This window comes from Podarcis raffonei, chromosome 8 (assembly GCF_027172205.1).
Source record: "Podarcis raffonei isolate rPodRaf1 chromosome 8, rPodRaf1.pri, whole genome shotgun sequence".
Classification (NCBI taxonomy): Eukaryota; Metazoa; Chordata; class Lepidosauria; order Squamata; family Lacertidae; genus Podarcis; species Podarcis raffonei.
This window is the reverse complement of record NC_070609.1, coordinates 87,879,733-87,898,871: the sequence shown is the minus strand read 5'-3', so window position 1 is coordinate 87,898,871 and position 19,139 is coordinate 87,879,733. Positions and strand designations below refer to the sequence as shown.

General features: G+C 45.4%; 2 protein-coding genes across 2 annotated transcripts; one reads left to right on the top strand and one right to left on the bottom strand.

The window, feature by feature from the left end:
• Nucleotides 1–115: 115 nt before the first annotated feature.
• GKN2 (gastrokine 2) lies at nt 116–8,721 on the top strand. The gene is made up of 6 exons (XM_053401389.1): nt 116–209; nt 2,495–2,551; nt 3,853–3,984; nt 5,003–5,113; nt 6,661–6,814; nt 8,156–8,721. Exons 1-6 carry the CDS (start codon nt 198–200, stop codon nt 8,236–8,238), a joined length of 549 nt encoding a protein of 182 aa, XP_053257364.1. The 5' UTR covers nt 116–197; the 3' UTR covers nt 8,239–8,721.
• Nucleotides 8,722–10,357: 1,636 nt separating this feature from the next.
• On the bottom strand, nt 10,358–18,612 carry LOC128420023 (gastrokine-1-like). Its single transcript, XM_053401390.1, has 6 exons — nt 18,573–18,612; nt 18,165–18,212; nt 16,939–17,076; nt 16,720–16,827; nt 12,689–12,827; nt 10,358–10,605 (listed from the first exon to the last, which is right to left on the bottom strand). The coding sequence occupies exons 1-6, from the start codon at nt 18,582–18,584 to the stop codon at nt 10,508–10,510; spliced, it is 543 nt and encodes a 180-aa protein (XP_053257365.1). The 5' UTR covers nt 18,585–18,612; the 3' UTR covers nt 10,358–10,507.
• Between the last annotated feature and the right edge of the window lie 527 nt (nt 18,613–19,139).

Below are 19,139 nucleotides of genomic sequence, written 5' to 3'. Positions count from 1 at the left end.
GGTGTGGTTATCGGCTCAGCCCAAAATGCAGATAAAGCCGTTTACCATGGCGGGTCCGATAGATATGGAGTCCCAAAGTGTACGGGGCCTATTTCTGTGTAATGTTCCCCACACCTACAGGCAAGATATAAAAGTTCGACGTCTCGGGAATCTTATTCCATTTGCTTCTCAGCTTCTTCCCCTTATCTGAGAGAAAAATGACCGGACTCGTGAGTATAGCTGGCAGAATCCTTTTAGCAAAAATTAATATATTTAGGTGACGTTGTGAATTGTCTTTGTAAGGGTGGAAATTCATAGCAGGTGGGGGTTCACCGCTAGCTAGCATCTCTTGGAAGGAGACAGGGACCTTTATCTCATCCAAAACTTTACATTTTGTGAATTTTGAATGAACTTGCTTTGGTTTTGAATGAACTCATTTCTGTAACTACAGAACGATTTTCTGACAGCAGAGTAGGATTATATTGTTACACACCACACCTGGGTTCAGATTCCTTGGAATGAAGGTCAGCAGAGACTGTGATGTCTTTAGCATATTTGGTTTTATTTACACATCTATATAGCTTGAGTATAGGATTGAGGGACTCACAACATCAGCACTCCAACAGCTCTTTCTTCTCCATGAGTCACAGCTTTGGATCCAGCACAGAGCAAGCAGGTCTCTGTTTCTCCAGCCTCCAGGCTGCTTCCAGCTCAGTTCTCTCACACACTCTCTGGCTACTGTTCTCCTACCTAGCAGCTAGGTGAGCAGGTGAAGGAAAGGCCCCCTCTTCAGCCTAGAGGCCCACCATCACTTGTTGTAGTTCTTGCAACCTGGCTCATTCTTTTGGGATGCTAATGAGGACACTTAAGTGGCCAGCTGAGGTCACCGTCTTCCTCAAAAACTTGCCTGTCTAGCTCAGCAACAGAATCCCCTATTGGACCCTAACCCTCACTATGTACAGGACCCCATGTCTGGAAGGGACTCGGGGCACTGACCCCCCCTCAACCCCACAACACAGCCAAAACTTTGAACGTCATGGATGTTTAAACTGAAAATATGGCATGTCTCTTACAGGGTACAGGAGGTCTGAGATCCAGAGAAGGATAAGAGAGGATCCCAAGATTGGGGTGGGGGTGGGGAGCTCTTCCACAGGCAACCTTCAATTTGGTGTGTTATTCCAAGGCCTGTGGAGGTTCATAGTATGGCAAATTGGAGCAGGGCATTCTGCGTGGTGGCCCCCTGACTGGGGAATGGAATTCCACCCACTGAGGGCAACAGCTGCCAATGGCTGTTGAGAACATGGATAATCACTCAGGCTTACTCCAGCCTCTGATGCCAGCTGAATGATTCCTAGCTACTGAAATCATGATGTGTTGCCTTTACTAGACTGCTTTGATTGAATGTTGCATTCCTGTTTTGCGTTGAATTGCTTGATTGTATACTGCCTGGGTATTATTGTAATGAGAGGCGGTTCCCAAATATTTTAAATAAAGAAACCAAGAAGTGAGGTATGTCTTGGGTAGATTCTCTGAAGGTCCTGCAGGTGAGCCAGTGGGGTGTAGTGGTTAAGAGCAGTAGTCTCGTAATCTGGGGAACCAGGTTCGCTTCCCTGCTCCTCCACATGCAGCTGCTGGGTGACCTTGGGCTAGTCACACTTCTCTGAAGTCTCTCAGCCCGACTCACCTCACAGAGTGTTTGTTGTGGGGGAGGAAGGGAAAGGAGATTGTTAGCCGCTTTGAGACTCCTTCGGGTAGTGATAAAGTGGGATATCAAATCCAAACTCTTCCTCTTCTTCTTCTCTTCATTCAGTGACCCCTATTGGATTAGTGGGAACAAAATGCAGCCTCTTTGTGGGAGTTGGGAAGAATAGAGCTTCTGGTTCTCCTCTGCATTCCTTGGGGAAGGGAAATCCCATTCCTCTTCTGATACCAGCATGGGGCACTGGTAATATTGCTCTCCCAGGGCATTGACAATCCCTGAAAGCAACAGGGAAGCTGCGCATGTATGGAATCTCTGTGCATTCACTTGTGGTGCTGGGAGCTTCTAGAAGGTAGCAGAAGGTTCAAAGCTACGCACCCACATTGACTTCACTGCCATTAGCCCCAAATCAAACCAGTGTTTTCCAAAGTGGGTGGTAGTGCCCGGGGGGGGGGGTTACCTAGGGGGGTGCAAAGAGGCAAGGGGCTGGCAGAGGAGTCCTGGAGATGTTAGTGACCCTCAGACTTTGAAAAGTTGGTTATCACTGGATCTAGTCCATCCATTTTGTTGAATTCACTAAATAATTTTAATTGACTTAATGTGCCATTAATTCTGTCTGTTTTGAATTATATTGTGTTACTATCTTCCTCAGGGTAGGGTAAGGGGCCTGGGAATGAGGTTATGGAACCAAGGGGGCAGTGACCCCTAAAAGTTTGGGAATTACTGCTTTAAATGGAGCTACTTCCAATTGTGAGTTTGCTGTCCTATTTTTATCTTGATGGAAAATATCTCCCCCTCCCCCTTTTCTTCCCCCAGGCTGTATTAATCGCTGTTCTGGGGGTCTTCTGGAGCCCAGCTTTAGCCACTTTCCAGGTAAACAGAATCATCTCTTTTTCACCATGGTAACACTTCAAATGATGTAACCATTGTGGTGGTATTTACTATACTGGGGATGTGGTTTTATTTATCCCACTGCATGTATGCCCTACACAACACCAGCATGCAGAAGTGAGCAGAACTCCTAAAATACTGTGAAAAGTGGGACTGGCAGAAATGAAGCAAAACGTAAACTTTATAAAGATAAGATAGAAGTACTGGTGGATTTGCAGAATTGCACCTTGTTTTGGACAGGGTTGTATCCTGCCCCTCTGAAAACACAGGCTCACAGTTTGGAGGCTCTCAGTTTGTTAACAGAGAACGGCAGTTAGAACATATTACTCTGGTATTGTTCATTTTGCATTAATGATCTGTTAGCTTCAGAGCCCAGTTGAATATGCTGTTTATTTATACAGTTTATATTTATAAACTGGTATAAACTGGACATGGTCTAAACCACTGAGCCTAGGGCTTGCTGATCGGACTGTCGGTGGTTCGAATCCCCATGGCAGGGTGAGCTCCCGTTGATCAGTCCCAGCTCCTGCCAACCTAGCAGTTCAAAAGCACGTCAAAGTGCGAGTAGATAAATAGGTACCACTCCAGCGGGACAGTAAACGGCGTTTACATGCGCTGCTCTGGTTCGCCAGAAGCAGCTTAGACATGCTGGCCACATGACCCAGAAAAATTGTCTGCGGACAAACGCCAGCTCCCTTGGCCAGTAAAGTGAGATGAGTGCCACAACCCCAGAGTCGTTCGTGACTGGACTTAATGGTGAGGGGTCCCTTTACCTTTAAACTGGGAATCAGCTCCCTTGAGGTTCAGCATCGGAGCTCCTGTCACATGGGCAAGTGCCCGCCTGCACAGTAATGGTAGTGCCAACACTGTGGCATGCCTCTGCAGGGGGCCCCCTCTGAGCCCCAATACTGGGTGCTGTTAGAAGCCAGATTAAAACCTGACTCTTTCAAGGATCTGTTGGTTGCTTCCCGATGCTGCAAAAGAGATCATTCCCTCCCCCCCATTTTGCTGATTATTTGTGTTTTTCATTTTTGCTCCAGTTTTTCATGCATTTGATGGGGGTTTTTTTCCTGCTGCTGTGTACTTTGGCATACTACCCAATAATGGGGTTCTTTTAAATCATTATCTCATTAGTCACTTTGATTTTTTAAAAGAAAGTTTAAGTGAATTACACTTTTGAAAATATATATACTTAAAGCACCCTTACTTATGTCATACTTCACAACAAGGAATATGTAAAAAATAATAACAACAAAAATTTTTGGGGCTATATTTACTCTCAGGTCTACAGAATCCCAAGCTACAATGGTGATTATGTCCAGCAGACCGTGTCCATAGATAATGAGAATCAAGTGGCCAACATCCACGTCTATGGAGGACTTTGCTCTTCAGATACTATTTTTGACTACAAGCATGTAAGTCTACCTGTTTCTGTCTCACAACAATCTTCTGGGATCCTCTGCAAAACAGACTCAGGTGACAGAGGGTGGATCTGAAGGCAGGTGGAGCCACCATCTACCTTGTTGCAGCTAAGGAGGTCTGGGACTGGTCAGTGCCTGGTTGGGAGACGGCCTTGGAAGCAATTCTGCCTTGGGTTCATTTATGGAAGAAAGGTGGGCTTAACAACACAGGAAAGAAAGAAATCAGACCAGGAATAACCATTATTTTAGGCAGAAACCTTTTTTTATTCAGCTGCATTCCATCCATCCATCCAGTATCATCTATTTAAAATAAACTTATTTTGGGGTGATCACAGACATTGTAAAGGGTGATGGCAATGGCAAGCACCCGTCAGTCACATTCTGAGGAATTTGTTTCCAGAACAGTCAAATTCATCCGTGCTTTTGAATGAATGGCTTTCTTCGCTCCGTAAAATAAGTCAGCTCGACATTCAACATACAGATTGGTTTTCTGGCAAGAATGAAGAACTCGTTGAGTCTATCCAATTTTGACACAATAGGAGGAGTTAGGTTAGTGACTCAAAATCCACTTTTACAAGAGTTAGGCCCCTTTGTTCACCAATGCAGGCATTTTCCTGAATTTGTTCACACACAGTTTGTAACGGAGAAGAAGGTCATTTATTTTCTTTTTTTTAAATTGTGTTCATACAAAATGTGGCTTCAGACAAATGCGTCATTAGTCGCCTGTCATTACCTCTGAAATTATTAATGCATTTCGGCAAGTCTTTCTTGCCACTAAAAGTAAAAATGCTACAAAATGAGGTTGAATAATCAGTTGCAGGGCATCCAAATGTATTCGAACACCTTTAATAAAATTAGCCAGTGGCCTCAGAAAGAGTCTTTCTTGTTTACCATGGGCCTTTAGTTCAGACTGAAAGCCAATGTTGATTCCTACCTTGGGGTGGGAGCGAAAAGGAGCCCGGAAGTCCCAGTACCTTAATCTCAATTCTTATTCTCCTTTTGTGAATTACAGGGATACATCGCCACTCGGCTCTTTTCTCGACGGGCCTGCTTTGTCATGAAGATGGAAAAAGGCTACATTCCAGAGCTGGAAGAAGTTGGGCGGCTGGCTTATGAGAAGCAGGTAACTGCAGAGTTCATTACAGACATCTCAGTGTATACCGTATTTTTCGCCCTATAGGACGCACTTTTTCCCCTCCAAAAATGAAGGGGAAATGTGTGTGCATCCTATGGGGCGAATGCAGGCTTTCGCTGAAGCCTGGAGAGCGAGAGGCATCGGTGCGCACCGACCCCTCTTGCTCTCCAGGCTTCAGGAAGCTATCCGCAAGCCTTGCAAGCCCGGCGGGAGTTCCCGCCGAGCGCGTGAGGCTTGGGGCGGCAGCCTGTCGCCCGAAGCATGGGGAGCCCTCCGGAGGGTGCCCCGTGCTTCAGGCAGGTGTGCGCAAGGCTTGGGGCAGCAGCCGCGGCTGGGGGGAAAATAATTTTTTTTATTCATTTCCCCCCCCCAAAATGAGGTGCGTCCTATGGGCCGGTGTGCCCTATAGGACGAAAAATACGGTAAATCATACATTGTACATGCCTATTCAGTTTATGCACTTTGGTTTTTAATAAATATGTTGTATTGTTCTTTTCCATGTATACATCCTCTAACAATATTTCTCTAACAATTTTCCATATTGCCCCCCTCCTCCCCTGGACTTCCCTCATACTCCCATTTTGTTTTATTTCCATATTACTGTGTGTTACTTCCCAAAATTTTCCCAATACATATAGTCTTACTTTTTTATATATACAACTGTGTTTGTTTATTCAAACCCTGCCAGTGAGTCCAATTCTTTATGTTGCCTCTTCATATATGTTGTAAATGGTTCCCATTCTCTTTTAAAGTCTTAGTTATCCTTTTCATGTAATTTATCTGTTAATTTTGCCAATTCTGTATATTCCATAAGTTTCCCTTGTCTTTGTTCTTTCGTTGGTATTTCTTCTGTCTTCCATGCTAATATAATTCTTGCCGCTGTTGTTGCATACATAAATAATTTATAATTTTCTTTCTTTTTTTAATCTTGATCTAAAATTCCTAGGAGAAATGCTTCTGGTTTCTTAACAAAAGTCTTTTTAAACTTTTTTTTCCAATTCATTATATATCATTTCCCAATAATTTCTAACCCTTTTGCATTCCCACCACATATGATAAAATGTACCATCTTTTTCTTTACATTTCCAACAGGTTTTAGATCCCCTTTTATACATTTTTTGCCACTTTCTCTGGCTTAATATACCATCTATACATCATTTTCATATAATTCTCTTTCAATAAAATACAAACTGTAAATTTTAAATTCACCTTCCACTTCTTTTCCCAGTCTTCAAGTTGTATATTGTATTCAGTTTATGCACTTTGAATCATAGAATAGAGTTGGAAGGAACTCCCAAATCGAACTCCCTGCAATGCAGGTGTCAGGAACGTGCCCCCCCCCCCGAGCGCAGTGGAAGAGTCAGCCTCAGAAATTGAGCTGAGCAAGCAAGGGGCTGACTCTGCAGATGAGAGCTGTCTGTCTGAGTTTAGAGAGGACAGACCAGCCCCCCTCCTTCCCAGGGAACAAGCAGCAGGAAATGAACACAGCTGTCCCTCTAGAAATGAGTTACTTCATAAACACGTTCCCTTTTTAGATGATGAACAAGATGATGTCCCCCAGAAACGTGTGGGTGAAATATGAACCCAGTGACTCTTTCTTCGGAGAAATCAAGGAGTGGCTTCTTTTCGGCAGCTCCATTGAGAACCTCTGCAAGAACGTGCCCGTTTACAAAGTTGAAAAAGTTGAGAGTGAGTATTCACAGTCCAGCCAAATAGCTGCTTCAGTTTGGAAATGGAACTTCCAGAGTGGTTAAATGTTGGAAGTGCAATGGAAATGCAGATCAAACTAGACTAAAAGAGCTCCGCAAACTGGAGTGGCAGGTTTTCTGGATTGGTTACTGAAGAGGTGTGGGAATGTTCGGGGTGGCAGGAGAGGATATATTGTTTATTAATATCCTTCCTAACTTGTGTTAGGGACATGGGTGGTGCTGTGGTCTAAACCACAGAGCCTAGAGCTTGCTGATCAGAAGGTTAGCAGTTCAAATCCCCGCAATGGGGTGAGTTCCCATTGTTCAGTCCCTGCTCCTGCCCACCTAGCAGTTCAAAAGCACATCAAAGTGCAAGTAGATAAATAAGTACCGCTCCGGCGGGAAGGTAAATGGTGTTTCCGTGTGCTGCTCTGGTTTCGCCAGAAGCGGCTTAGTCATGCTGTCCACATGACCCAGAAAAACTGTCTGCGAACAAACGCCGGCTATCCTTTGGCCAATAAAGCAAGATGAGCACCGCAACCCCAGAGTCGTCTGCAACTGGACTTAATGGTCAGGGGTCCCTTTACCTTTAACTTGTGTTAGCAAGTTTCTTTACTTAGCAGAGTTTACATTCCCCTACTCACGCACAGCAGATAGCTGGTTGCAGGCTTGTGTAAGCCTCTCACTCTTATACAATTCAGTCTGTCTCAGATTGAATTGTACGTTCCTGGTAAGTTCCCTTGAATCCCTCTTAAAAGAATAAAGAGAATAAAATCTTATTCAAAGTCAATAAAAGAAGTTTACTTACATCAGTTCACAGTTGGATCCCTGAAGGCAGACTTAGTTACAAATATGTACATGTGGATCTACCCCATATGGGGGAATAACCCTAGTGCTTCTGCTAGCTGAGAAGCTGAGCATTCCTAGCTAAAAGCTGGTCCAACGAAGAAGGAAGTGAAAAAGAGAGAGAGTGCTGCGTGACTCGTCCTTTTGTTACCTGGACAGGTAAGGTCACGCCCACCTTCTATCACATGCAAAGGAAGGATGCTCCAGCCAGGGGGAACAGGAAGCTTTGACTGGCTGGACCAAACATTTCCCTGCATGTCTTCTCTAGCAATACAAGGAATGTTGTACTTGACTGCTCTCAGTGGATTACATCCAATAAGAGGACTATCTCACTAACTGCCTAATAGTGCAATCTTATTCAAGTCTACGAAGCCCCACTGAGTTCACAGGGACTTGCTCTCCACCCAGTAAGCGGCTATAGGATCGCAGTTTTCAGGTCTCAAATTTATTTTTTATGCGTGTGTGTAATTTGTGTTTCTTGTCTCCTCCCACCTAGGTGGATTCCATGCCGGCGGCTGTGCCAAGGCTGGCATCCTTGGCATTCTGGGCATCAAAATCTGCGGAAACCTCAACCTGTAGACCTCCTGAGCTGCTCCCAGTATTCCATGCTCTTCCAAGCTTTCTGCCTCCCCGTGAATTATCTCACTTTCCTCAGCTTCTTGGGCTTCCTTCTGCTTCCCTTGAAAGCTGCAGCCCAACCCAAGACCTGTTAATAAAGAAAAGCAACTTCCCAACCCTCCCTGCTCTTGGCTTCTTATTTTCAAAGTCACTACAGTGGTACCTTGGTTCTCAAACTTAATCCGTTCCGGAAGTCCGTTCCTAAACCAAAGCCTTCTCCCCAGCAACTACAAAAAAAGGTCCTTTCGCTGTTTAGCTCCTGTGTGGCATATGCAGCGACAAAAGCCATCAATGATCATTTAAGAAAATGCATTTGAGCCCCCTGGATAGAAAACTGGATGTACATTTCCAAAATATAAGATAAAAAAACATATTTTGTTATGTGCAAATGGCTTTATATAACTATTAGGTCCATAAACTACCATGTAGCATATATTCAACACACACACAAAAAAAACAGTGACAATTTGTTGTTGACAAAGGACAGCTGGACATATAAAGGGCCCCATTACCTTCAGTAGCTTAGGGCCTCGTCAAACCTAAATCCGGCCCTGGGGATGTGTCTATGGGGCCAAGGAGGCAGTGGCTCCGAAGCATTTGGGAACCACTGTCCTAGACAGAACCCATCTTCAGAGTCTGTCTTAGCTAAGAAAGATGTGAATAATTGATAAAGAACCAAGCATATCTCTGAGCATTTACAACCCGGGGGGGGGGGTGTGCGCCAACATTTTTGTGCCTGAGGGGTGTCTTCCCAGCGGTAGATACACCTGCTCCACTCTCTTGCATACAGCTCAGCTGCTTTCTCACTCATCAAATAACCAATCTGGTAACTGGGGTGGTGGCACTTTTGAACCCCATCCTAGTGCTGAGCTAGGCAGAAGACCAGGTGCTGTCTCTAGCTTATTCATTTATTTAATACCCCTCCACTCGGTGGGGTCATCAATATTTTGCTCTGGTGGGTGCCCTGATGTGGCCCACAAGCCAGGTTTTAGCTAGTCCTGAAATACAGCCTACCTTTTCGCTCATTTCCTCAGCAACCACAACTCTTTCCGATTAAATATATTTATTAATTCCATAAAATTTGTATACCTCTTGATGGTTAATGAAACACATCTAATGGTTTACAAAAGAATATAGCAATTAAATAACTACAACGTTCAAAAAAATTAAAACCAGCAATAAACTAAAAAGACATCGTTTTGTCTATGTTTCAGAGTACGTTTCCGAGCACAATTCAAAGTGTTAGTGCTGACATTTAAAGCCCTAAACAGCCTCGGTCCTATATACCTGAAGGAATGTCTCCACCCCCATCATCCAGCTGAGGTCCAGCGCCGAGGGCCTTCTGGCAGTTCCCTCATTGCGAGAAGTGAGGTTACAGGGAACCAGACAGAGGGCCTTCTCGGTAGTGGCGCCCGCCCTGTGGAACGCCCTCCCTTCAGATGTGAAGGAAATAAGCAGCTATCTTCTCTTTAAAATACATCTGAAGGCAGCCCTGTTCAGGGAAGTTTTTAATATTTAATGCTGTATTGTTTTTAACACTTGATTGGGAGCTGCCCAGAGTGGCTGGGGAAACTCAGCCAGATGGGCGGGGTATAAATAATAAATTATTATTATTATTATATTGTCTAAGCAAAAATGTTTTCAGCTGAAAAGAGCACAGTGAAGGCGCCTGCCAGATATCAATAGGCAGGGAGTTCCAAAGTGTAGCTGATTAGAGACACGCTATGGCTGCAGAAAGGCCTCTGCACCTCTTCCATGCAGTGAACCCAGCTGAGTACCAATTTGGTAAGTGGGCAAACTGAACAGAAATCCAGCTGTTGAAACTTGAGGTGCTACTTTTGTCTCTTTGCGACAAATTAAGATGTGAGGAAGGGATGGAGGCTAATGCTTTATAGAAAGCCCCTCTTACCTGCCCCCTCCCCAAACACAGAGACCGGTCTTCTCACCTAGATTGAAGCCTCTGTGGTTGCATGTCGGAATTTTTAAAAATGAGACACAACTGAGTGCAGTGCTTCATGTCGCATTATTAAATCTTCCTTCAAATTTCAAGAAATTGAAATCAAGACCCATTCATGTTGTAAACATTTTTTATTATTCTTCAAGTGCTGATAGCTGGATTGGACTTGGAAAACTGAGCAGTGGCTGGAGAGGAAAACATGGACAGCGAGAAGGTTGTTGTGAGGAGAACAAAGAAGGCAAAGAATCGCTCTGTGGACTCTTGGCCAGCATTTTAGCAACTTGGAATGTTGCCGCAGAGATAGATGTTGAATAAGCCACGTAGGATCCCGACATTCGCACACCCTCGACTCTGCAAGGGGAGGTTGGTTCCTGTGAGGGGGGAAAACACAACACAATTATTAGCAAAAAAGTATCAGACACAGTGCTGCCATCTCCAAGATATGGTTGGCCTTTCCAAACTGGGGGCCTGTAAAATAAATCCAGGTCCTGCACCCCTAAGCAGCTTCTACGCCAGGAGTCAGCAAACTTTTTTAGGAGGGGGCTAGTTCACCGCCCCTCAGACCTTGTGGCAGGCCAGACTGCGCACGTGCACACACACAGTGGAGGGGGGCTCCTCTCTCCCCCCAGCCCCTCCCCGCCCCCTGCTTTCCGACCTCCTCCACCACTCTGCCTGCGGTTGTGAGCCGGTGGTGGTGGCGTCGCCTCTCCTTTCCAGACCAGCTTTCCTGGGCGCAGGGCCAGCAGGCACGCCAAGCTCCGGCCAATGCCCCACGATGTGCCCGCCACAATGCCCACAGCGCGGCCATGGATGGAGAGGCCGGTGGGCGGGTGGCGAGTCTGGGCTGCGCCTCAGCATGCGGGCGGCGAGGCTTCGGATTGGCTGGCATCAATCAAAGCCCAGCTCCCTTCCTCTGCAGGGCGGGGAGAAGCCAGGAGGAGGGAGGAGGTGTGTGTGAGGGGTGGGGGAATGGCGCCCGAAAAAAATGCAAAAAAAATATGGCGCAGCCCAAAAGATCACACCGATCCAACCGATCCAAGTAGCGATTATAGGACTGTCCACAGGCCGGATCCAGAGGGCAATTGGGCCTAATCTGGCCTGCAGCCCTTAGTTTGCCGACCCATGTTCTATACACTCTGCAAAGTCAGCTTGAATCACGTCTACACAAGAAGCTTAAACTGGATTGGAATGTGTTTGGCTATCATGCAACTGTTCCCTACAAAAGTCTTGGCGTTGTGTGTGTGTGTGTGTGTGTGTGTGTGTGTGTGTGTGTGTGTTTGCTGGTGATTAATTTCTTGCTGTAGTATTTTACCCTTCTACACAGCCCCAAATCCCAAGGCTCCTTCAGGTGACAATATCTAGGTCAGTGGTTCCCAAACTTTTCTGGACCACCCACCCCAGTTCCAGTGACCCCTCCCTTACCCATTACAGTGGTACCTCGGAAGTCGAATGGAATCCGTTCCGGAAGTCCGTTTGACTTCCAAAATGTTCAGAAACCAAGGTGCAGCTTCTGATTGGCTGCAGGAAGCTCCTGCAGCCAATCAGAAGCCGCGGAAGCCACGGAAGTCGCGCCGGACATTTGGGTTCCAAAGAACATTCGCAAACCGGAACACTCACTTCCGGGTTTGTGGCATTCAGGAGCCAAAATGTTTGACTCACAAGGTGTTCAGGATCCAAGGTACGAATGTATTCCGAATAGGGGTTTGCACAACCCACTAAGGAAGACAGTGACACAATAAAATTCCAAACAGTAGGAATTAACTGCACATTTATCCAAAATCCAGTTTAAACTATTTCATTTAATGAATTCAACAAAACTGATGAATTTGATCCCTTGATACCAGCTTTTGCCCCTCCAGTGCCCCCCTCCTACCCCCTGGCCTTTTAGAGTGCTCCCCCGATATATGGGGGGCACTACTGCCCTCTTTGGAATCCACTGACCTAGAGGCTTGAAATGGGTTCAGATCAGCAGAGGTGTTCCCTGTGCTGTACAGAAAATGGTAGGAGCAGGACATCTAAGCAAAAAACTCATCGGCTTAAAGGAACCTTAATCTGAGCTCACTTCTCCCTTTGGCTCAGCAGCCAGGATGAGGCCCTCCCATTCCAAGAGCAGTTTGATCAGCCTGCACAACTGACAAGTGGGGTTTGATGTCCTGCTCCCTAGTGGGGACACCATTGAGAAAGGATAGCAAGGCCACCTCCTCTCCTCTGTGTGTCAACCTGACTGTGGTCATGATCTCCTACTACCTTCCTTAACCTGGTCCCCTTCCAGATGTTTTGGACAACGTCTCCTTCCAGTCCCAGCATCATACAGTCATGCTGGCTGGCTGTGTGTGATGGGAATTGTAGTCCAAAACATCTGGAGGGCACCAGGTTGACCAAGATTATCTGCCCACTGAGTTTAACCCCCCACAGCCATTTCTGCAGCTAGAGAGGAAGAGAAACCTGCCTCACCTTGTTCCTTGGAGGCGTAGTACACAGGAATCCCACTGCAGAGCTGCTCAATGGGGCTTCCAAACTGAACAGTGTTCTGGACACGGCTCTTGCCAACCACGAATGTTAAGTCGCTCGCCGGAAGGGTGCTCTTGGACAGCTGTGCCAGGGTGGGATGAAAAATGAAATATACTCAGAGTCGCAAAGTGATTTCATGCTCTTTATTCAGCTCATAGTGGTGAGGAGGAATGAATGAATGTCCCCTCAAAGTACCTGCTTTATATACATTATTTACACAATGGGCTGCACATGATTGGCTAATTCCGGAATTCTACTGTAAGCCAATCAGGTTGTGGATTCACTTCTATCTGGAGCATGATTGGGTAGTTCCTGCCAACCAATCATACTGCTGCATTGTTCTAGGACCAATCAGACTGCTGCATTCTGAATCCTATTGTTCTAGGACCAATCAGACTGCTGCCTTTTGGATCCTATTGTTCTAGGACCAATCAGACTGCTGCCTTTTGGATCCTATTCAACTCAGTACATAACAAAAAAATTGGAATTACTAGTGGAAATTTATCATGATCAGAGATTGTGCTTGGAGATGCTCTAGTGCAGTGCTGAAAATCTCCCTCACTTTTTAAAAACCATTCATCATCAATTAAGTAGAAAAGAGACTGCATTCCAAAATCAGGGACGTCTTACCCATAGAGGCTGGTGGCGCAGGGCACCAGGGCGCCAAGTTCTGGAGGGCGCCAGGGAAGAGACAGAGGCTGGACATGGCACCTCCCTGCATCAGATCGGCACCTTCGCCCGCCTCCATGCCACGCCGTGCTCAGAGCCTCCGCCTGCCATGGCCACCACGGCACGAAGTGGCCAGCTGAACTGGGAGCTGCCACGTCCAGCCTCCGCCTCCTCTTCGCCGCTGGAGGAGCTGCCCTCCAGCCGCTGCCCACCTCCTCCAGCCCCGCAAAGCTGGGCGTGTCACTGGCAGCGCTGTCCTCCCTTAAAAAGGTCAGCAACTCTTGAAAACGGGGGCGGGCAGAGGGATGCACCATGGCGCCGGATATTCTTAAGACGGCCCTGTCCAAAATTATCATAGAATTGTTGAAGAAGGATCTTCTAAGCCGAACTTCCTGCAAAGCAGGAATCACAGCTCAAGTATCCCTGACAGATGGCCATCCAACCTCTGTTGAAAAATCTCCAGTGAAGGAGAGGCCACCACCTTCCGAGGGAGTCCATTCCACTGTTGAACAGCTCCCTTCTTGATCCATCTTCTATGCCCAATTTCCTCCACAAATTCCTTTGTTAGCCCCCTCCCTGTGGCTCACCTGTATGCCTGCTCTGCTTATGGCAATAGCAGGGGAGAATCACAATAGGTGGCTGTGCCAGACAACGGAATCCGTGCCTGGTGTTGAGTTTCCCATTTCAGCTACAGATTTAAAGCTAATGGGAGTGATCTGCAGATTTTCCTGCTTGAATTTGTCTGTGGTGGATTTCTTCATTCCACACACCATTGTGATGTTTAGGACAACTTCATTTGGTCAAAACAATAGTGGCTGTTGGAGAACCTACAAAAGTGGAGTCCCCAGGCCTATAAATTTCATGAGCTTCTAAAGAGGTAAATCAAGCCTGAATTCTCAGAGCTGGGTGCCTGGTTCAGCAAGAAGCACAGGGCAAGCTACTGTCTATCAGGCCAGGTCAAGGCTGAGATTTTCCTGCACATTCTTGGCACTTTCATAAGTTCAGTTCAGTTCAATTTATTGTGTTTAGTGAGCAGCCATTACACACAGAAAAATAATAATAATAATAATAATAAGAATGTTGCTAATAATAGTGGTTTACATTTCTCCTTCCTGACCTCTACAGGATAAATCATTTCTCATTCCCCCTTTAAGTTTCAGTGTTTCATTACACAAATCTGTAAAGCCTTGGTAAGAAATTTGGATGTTCTAAAGGATATAAACCTCTCTACATTAGACATCAAAAAACAGGTCTTTGCGAGACATGTCCCTCCTTTCTGCCATCTTAACAATGGGTGGAAGTAATTGTTTCTGAGGTCATTATAAAAAAGGGCATTCTAGGAGTACATGAGTTATGTCTCCTATTGACACAGAGTTGCAGCCACAAACTCTATCCTGCTCAGGAACTCCTTTATGTCAGTCCGTCGAATCTGCTAACGGAAGGATGTTTAGTCTTGCCTGTGTAAAGGTGATCCTCAATTTTAACATTTGGCAAATCTATCTTGGCAGGGATGCATAAAGGTAAAGGTAAAGGGACTCCTGACCATTAGGTCCAGTCGTGGCCGACTCTGGGGTTGCGGCGCTCATCTGGCTTTACTGGCCAAGGGAGCCGGCGTACAGCTTCCGGGTAATGTGGCCAGCATGACCAAGCCGCTTCTGGCAAACCAGAGCAGCGCACGGAAACGCCGTTTACCTTCCCGCTGGAGCGGTACCTATTTATCTACTTGCACTGGTGTGCTTTCGAACTGCTAGGTTGGCAGGAACTGGGACTGAGCAACAGGAGCTCACCCCGTCGCGGGTATTCAAATCGCTGACCTTCCGATCGGCAAGCCCTAGGCTCTGTGGTTTATTTTTTTTTTTAAATAAATTTTTATTAATTTTCCAATACATATTAAATAACAATACAAAACAATACAAAAACAAACAAACATATAAACATGTATAATTTCTTAACCTTCTTTTCCTTAAACCTTCTTTCAACGACTTCCCCATACCTCCTTTTTCTGCATCCTTGTTTTAAATTTTTCCAGCAACCCCTAATTTTATTTACTTATGGCAGTTCCTTTAAATCCTTTTTCCCATATCCACCGTAGGCTCTGTGGTTTAACCCACAGCGCCACCCGCGTCCCGCAGGGATGCATACAATGGAATAAAAAAACATACACTTAGTCAGATTGACAGATGTTGAGCTCAGTAGTTTGTGATTGCATCTTGGTGTCTCTAAGCCTTTGATTCTTTAGCTCTCTCAAAAAGATGAAATGGGGGGGGGAATGGAGTATTAATTCTTTAGCTCTCTCAAAACCCTGCGTCACAAGAAAGGAGGCAGAGGGTCCCAGCCTCGTGGCAGCAGATTCCATATCACATTTGCATGAGTTTGGGGTCATGTCTTCCAAAATTGTCATGAGGGATTTCGATACATGCTTGGTGGGGGCGGAATTAAACAAAAAAAACAGAGTTAGTCTAAGGGCTTTGGCTTGAATGGGCATTACACCCAGTTCTGCAGGGAGCAGTGCTATTTTAGTAGAGGTGGGACTGGCAGTGAATCAAAATTGGTCATGGCCCACAGTGTGCTCCAAAGAACATCTCTGGCAACACCCTGGTCTTATAAAGTTCTAAAATAGGCTGCAACAAGTTGCCCCCTTTCATAGGCTGGAATTGTAGTACAGTGGTACCTCGGGTTACATACGCTTCAGGTTACATACGCTTCAGGTTACAGACTCCGCTAACCCAGAAATATTACCTCGAGTTAAGAACTTTGCTTCAGGATGAGAACAGAAATCATGCTCCGGCGGCGCAGCAGCAGCAGGAGGACCCATTAGCTAAAGTGGTACTTCAGGTTAAGAACATTTTCAGGTTAAGAACAGACCTCTGGAACGAATTAAGTACTTAACCCGAGGTACCACTGTAGTCCATTTAAAGTTCTACCAGCTAAATAAGGTGCTTGATTGGAGCTGTGCAGACCATTAGCCTGCCCACTGAAAGAGCAAACTGAAATGAGAATAATTGCTCCAGTGTATTTCCTTCGAGCAACCAATTGTTAGTTTTCTTAGATTTGCCAAACATCATAACTTTAGTTTTTTGGTAATTTATAGTAAGATGCTCATTCTTGCAGTCCAAGGTGAACCAATTCAGCAGCCTGTGCAAGCCCAGGAAATCAAGGAAATCAAGATTGCATCATCTGGACACATTCATAAGGCAGTGTGAGGAAGCAGTTTCTCCTGATATCCTCTCAAACACTCTTGCAGTTTTTACATCTCTTCTCATGTAGGCTACCAATCAAAGCATATAATTTCCACTACACAATACCTTCTGCCCTTTGAAACTGTGGAGAGTCTCCAGGCTTGGGAATAGCTCAAAATCCATTGCTGCTACAACACAGACCCTCTTCCGAAACAGCCTTGCAGCAAAAAGGCCCTATCAAATGCAAGAAAAGACAGATTTTGATTATAAATCCAAAGATTCAAATCTCCATGGACCTGTCCAGAATTAGTGGGTCTGAATTACTAGCTGCTCTTGGGGGGTTACCTTTTGGTAATCCCAGATGGCATCCCATCCGTTCCACCCATTATAGTTGTGGATATTGGCCGTTTGATCTTGCTGGTTGACCTTCACCGCCTGGTGGGTGCTGATGTCGGTATTTCCTTGGTGCTTTACAGCAATAACCTAGGGAGTTTAAAAAAGGACTGTAATGGATGAGGCAGGGGGTAGTCATGCAGGAGGGGGGCTATGAAACTCTGCCTTGGCTGGGGATGGAGGGGGCTTCAGCAATTTTTCAAGTAGACTGTATCAAAGCTGGACATCAAGTCATCATGAAGATATATATTTTTTAGTATTATTTATTGAATGTATCTCCCGCCTTTTCTCCACAGAAAAAAGCAGGAGCACAGAAAGGGCAAAGTACCGTATTTGTCACTCTATAAGACGCACCAGACCACAAGACGCACCTAGTTTTTGGAGGAGGAAAACAAGAAAAAAAATATTCTGAATCTCAGAAGCCAGAACAGCAAGAGGGATTGTTGCGCAGTGAAAGCAGCAATCCCTCTTGCTGTTCTGGCTTCTGGGATAGCTGCACAGCCTGCATTCGCTCCATGAGATGCACACACATTCCCCCTTACTTTTTAAGAGGGAAAAAGTGAGTCTTATAGAGCAAAAAACACGGTATATCAATGACATATCCAGCATGACATCCAGCAATGACACAGTCCAGCAATGGGAAGGACAAGTGGGGGGCAAGCTCCTTGTTTGGGGGACACACCCTCCCCCACCCCTTCTGCCATCATCCATGCCAAAGAAGACCAGGGTGGCACATTTTTGCTTGTGATTTTGCCAGATATGCACACGTTTTTTAAACAATTCCCCTTAATATCATGCATTTCCACATGCTATTTTCTCTAATACATTCGTTTTTATGCACAGTTTTTCTTAACAGATGCATTTTTGTCTACAAAAAAACAATAACAAACAACAACAGTTGAAGAACTGCATCGCAAAATTCAGAGCAATGTGAATTCTGAAGGCTAGCTGTGTCTCTATTCACATTGTTTTAAGAAATTCAAATCAGGTGGGTCCATACTAAAATGTGAACCTGACTGAGTAAGTTTCTCCCTCGTCCTGGACTTCAGAACCTAATCTATCCTATCAGGCACCTGGGAAAGGCTTGCCCAGTGGAAATGCCCATAAAACAAAAAATAACCTCCTTAAATGGGGTCAGCCCCTTTCCCCCATCCCAACGTTGAGAAATGGTGACTTACATCACTGGCTGAAGAACAAGTCAGGGAGACAAGAAATACGAGGACAGCCTGAAGGAGAGATCAGATCTGCTCATTAGATAATTATTGCAGGTTAAATGGCCTGTTGAACAAAATGCAATGCAGTACGACAGGGGAAGGGCAGAATGGCAAAAGCTCCCAGGCTCAGTCTCTGCTGGCATCTCCAGGTGGGATTGGGACCTCTCAAAACATCTTCATGACCAGCTTGTCTTCCATGGCTACCATATCCACAAAGATATCCATCTCTCTTGCCCAGCAACTTGTTTCAGATTACAAACCTTCATAAGGCAATCAACCATGTCCATTCTTGCAGTGCAATCCCATTAGCCGATGGCACCAAAAGAAAACAATTGTTATCACTACCGTGGCGAAGCTGGAAGCAGTACTTACCAAAATCTTCATTTGATCCACCTGCCAGATGTTTCCGAAAAAGAGGATTGAAAAAATCTCAGACTTTATGCTTAAATAAAGTTTCCATATCAGCAATTCCAAGGTCCAGAAAGATTAGCGAGATCTGCAGCAACGTAAGTTGCTCCAGGCTGGCATTAATCCCAGCTAAAAGTGGTTGGCAAATAACCTAATCTTTTGTTTTAAACAGACTTCCAGCCAAGTCCTAAAAAGATTTTTTTTCACTAGTAAGTTAGATCCAAGCACAAAGAGATGTGCTCCTAATAGAAAGCTTTAAGGATGCAGACTTCATTCAGTGGCTGTAGTTGAGCGTGGCACTTGCAAGAACCTCAAGGGTGTGCTTGCCCACCGTCACCCGTAAGGGTGGCACAGGTCTGCAGGTATAAAGCAGAATACAAATTTTATTAATTATTATTATTATCAGGAGGGCTGAAGCTACTTCTGAGTCACAGAATTGTAGAATGATAGAGTTGGCAAGCCCATCAAGGGCCATCCAGTTCATACCTCAGCAAAGCCACTTCTGAGCTGGAGAGGAGGTGGGGTTGTGGG

Coding starts and splice junctions, on each gene's coding strand:
- GKN2 (XM_053401389.1), top strand. Junction 3,985..5,002: donor CTATTTTTGACTACAAGCAT/GTAAGTCTACCT, acceptor TGTGAATTACAG/GGATACATCGCCACTCGGCT. Junction 5,114..6,660: donor GGCTGGCTTATGAGAAGCAG/GTAACTGCAGAG, acceptor TTCCCTTTTTAG/ATGATGAACAAGATGATGTC.
- LOC128420023 (XM_053401390.1), bottom strand. Junction 17,077..18,164: donor CTTGTTCTTCAGCCAGTGAT/GTAAGTCACCAT, acceptor TAAACTCCCTAG/GTTATTGCTGTAAAGCACCA. Junction 10,606..12,688: donor CTACGCCTCCAAGGAACAAG/GTGAGGCAGGTT, acceptor CCCCCCTCACAG/GAACCAACCTCCCCTTGCAG.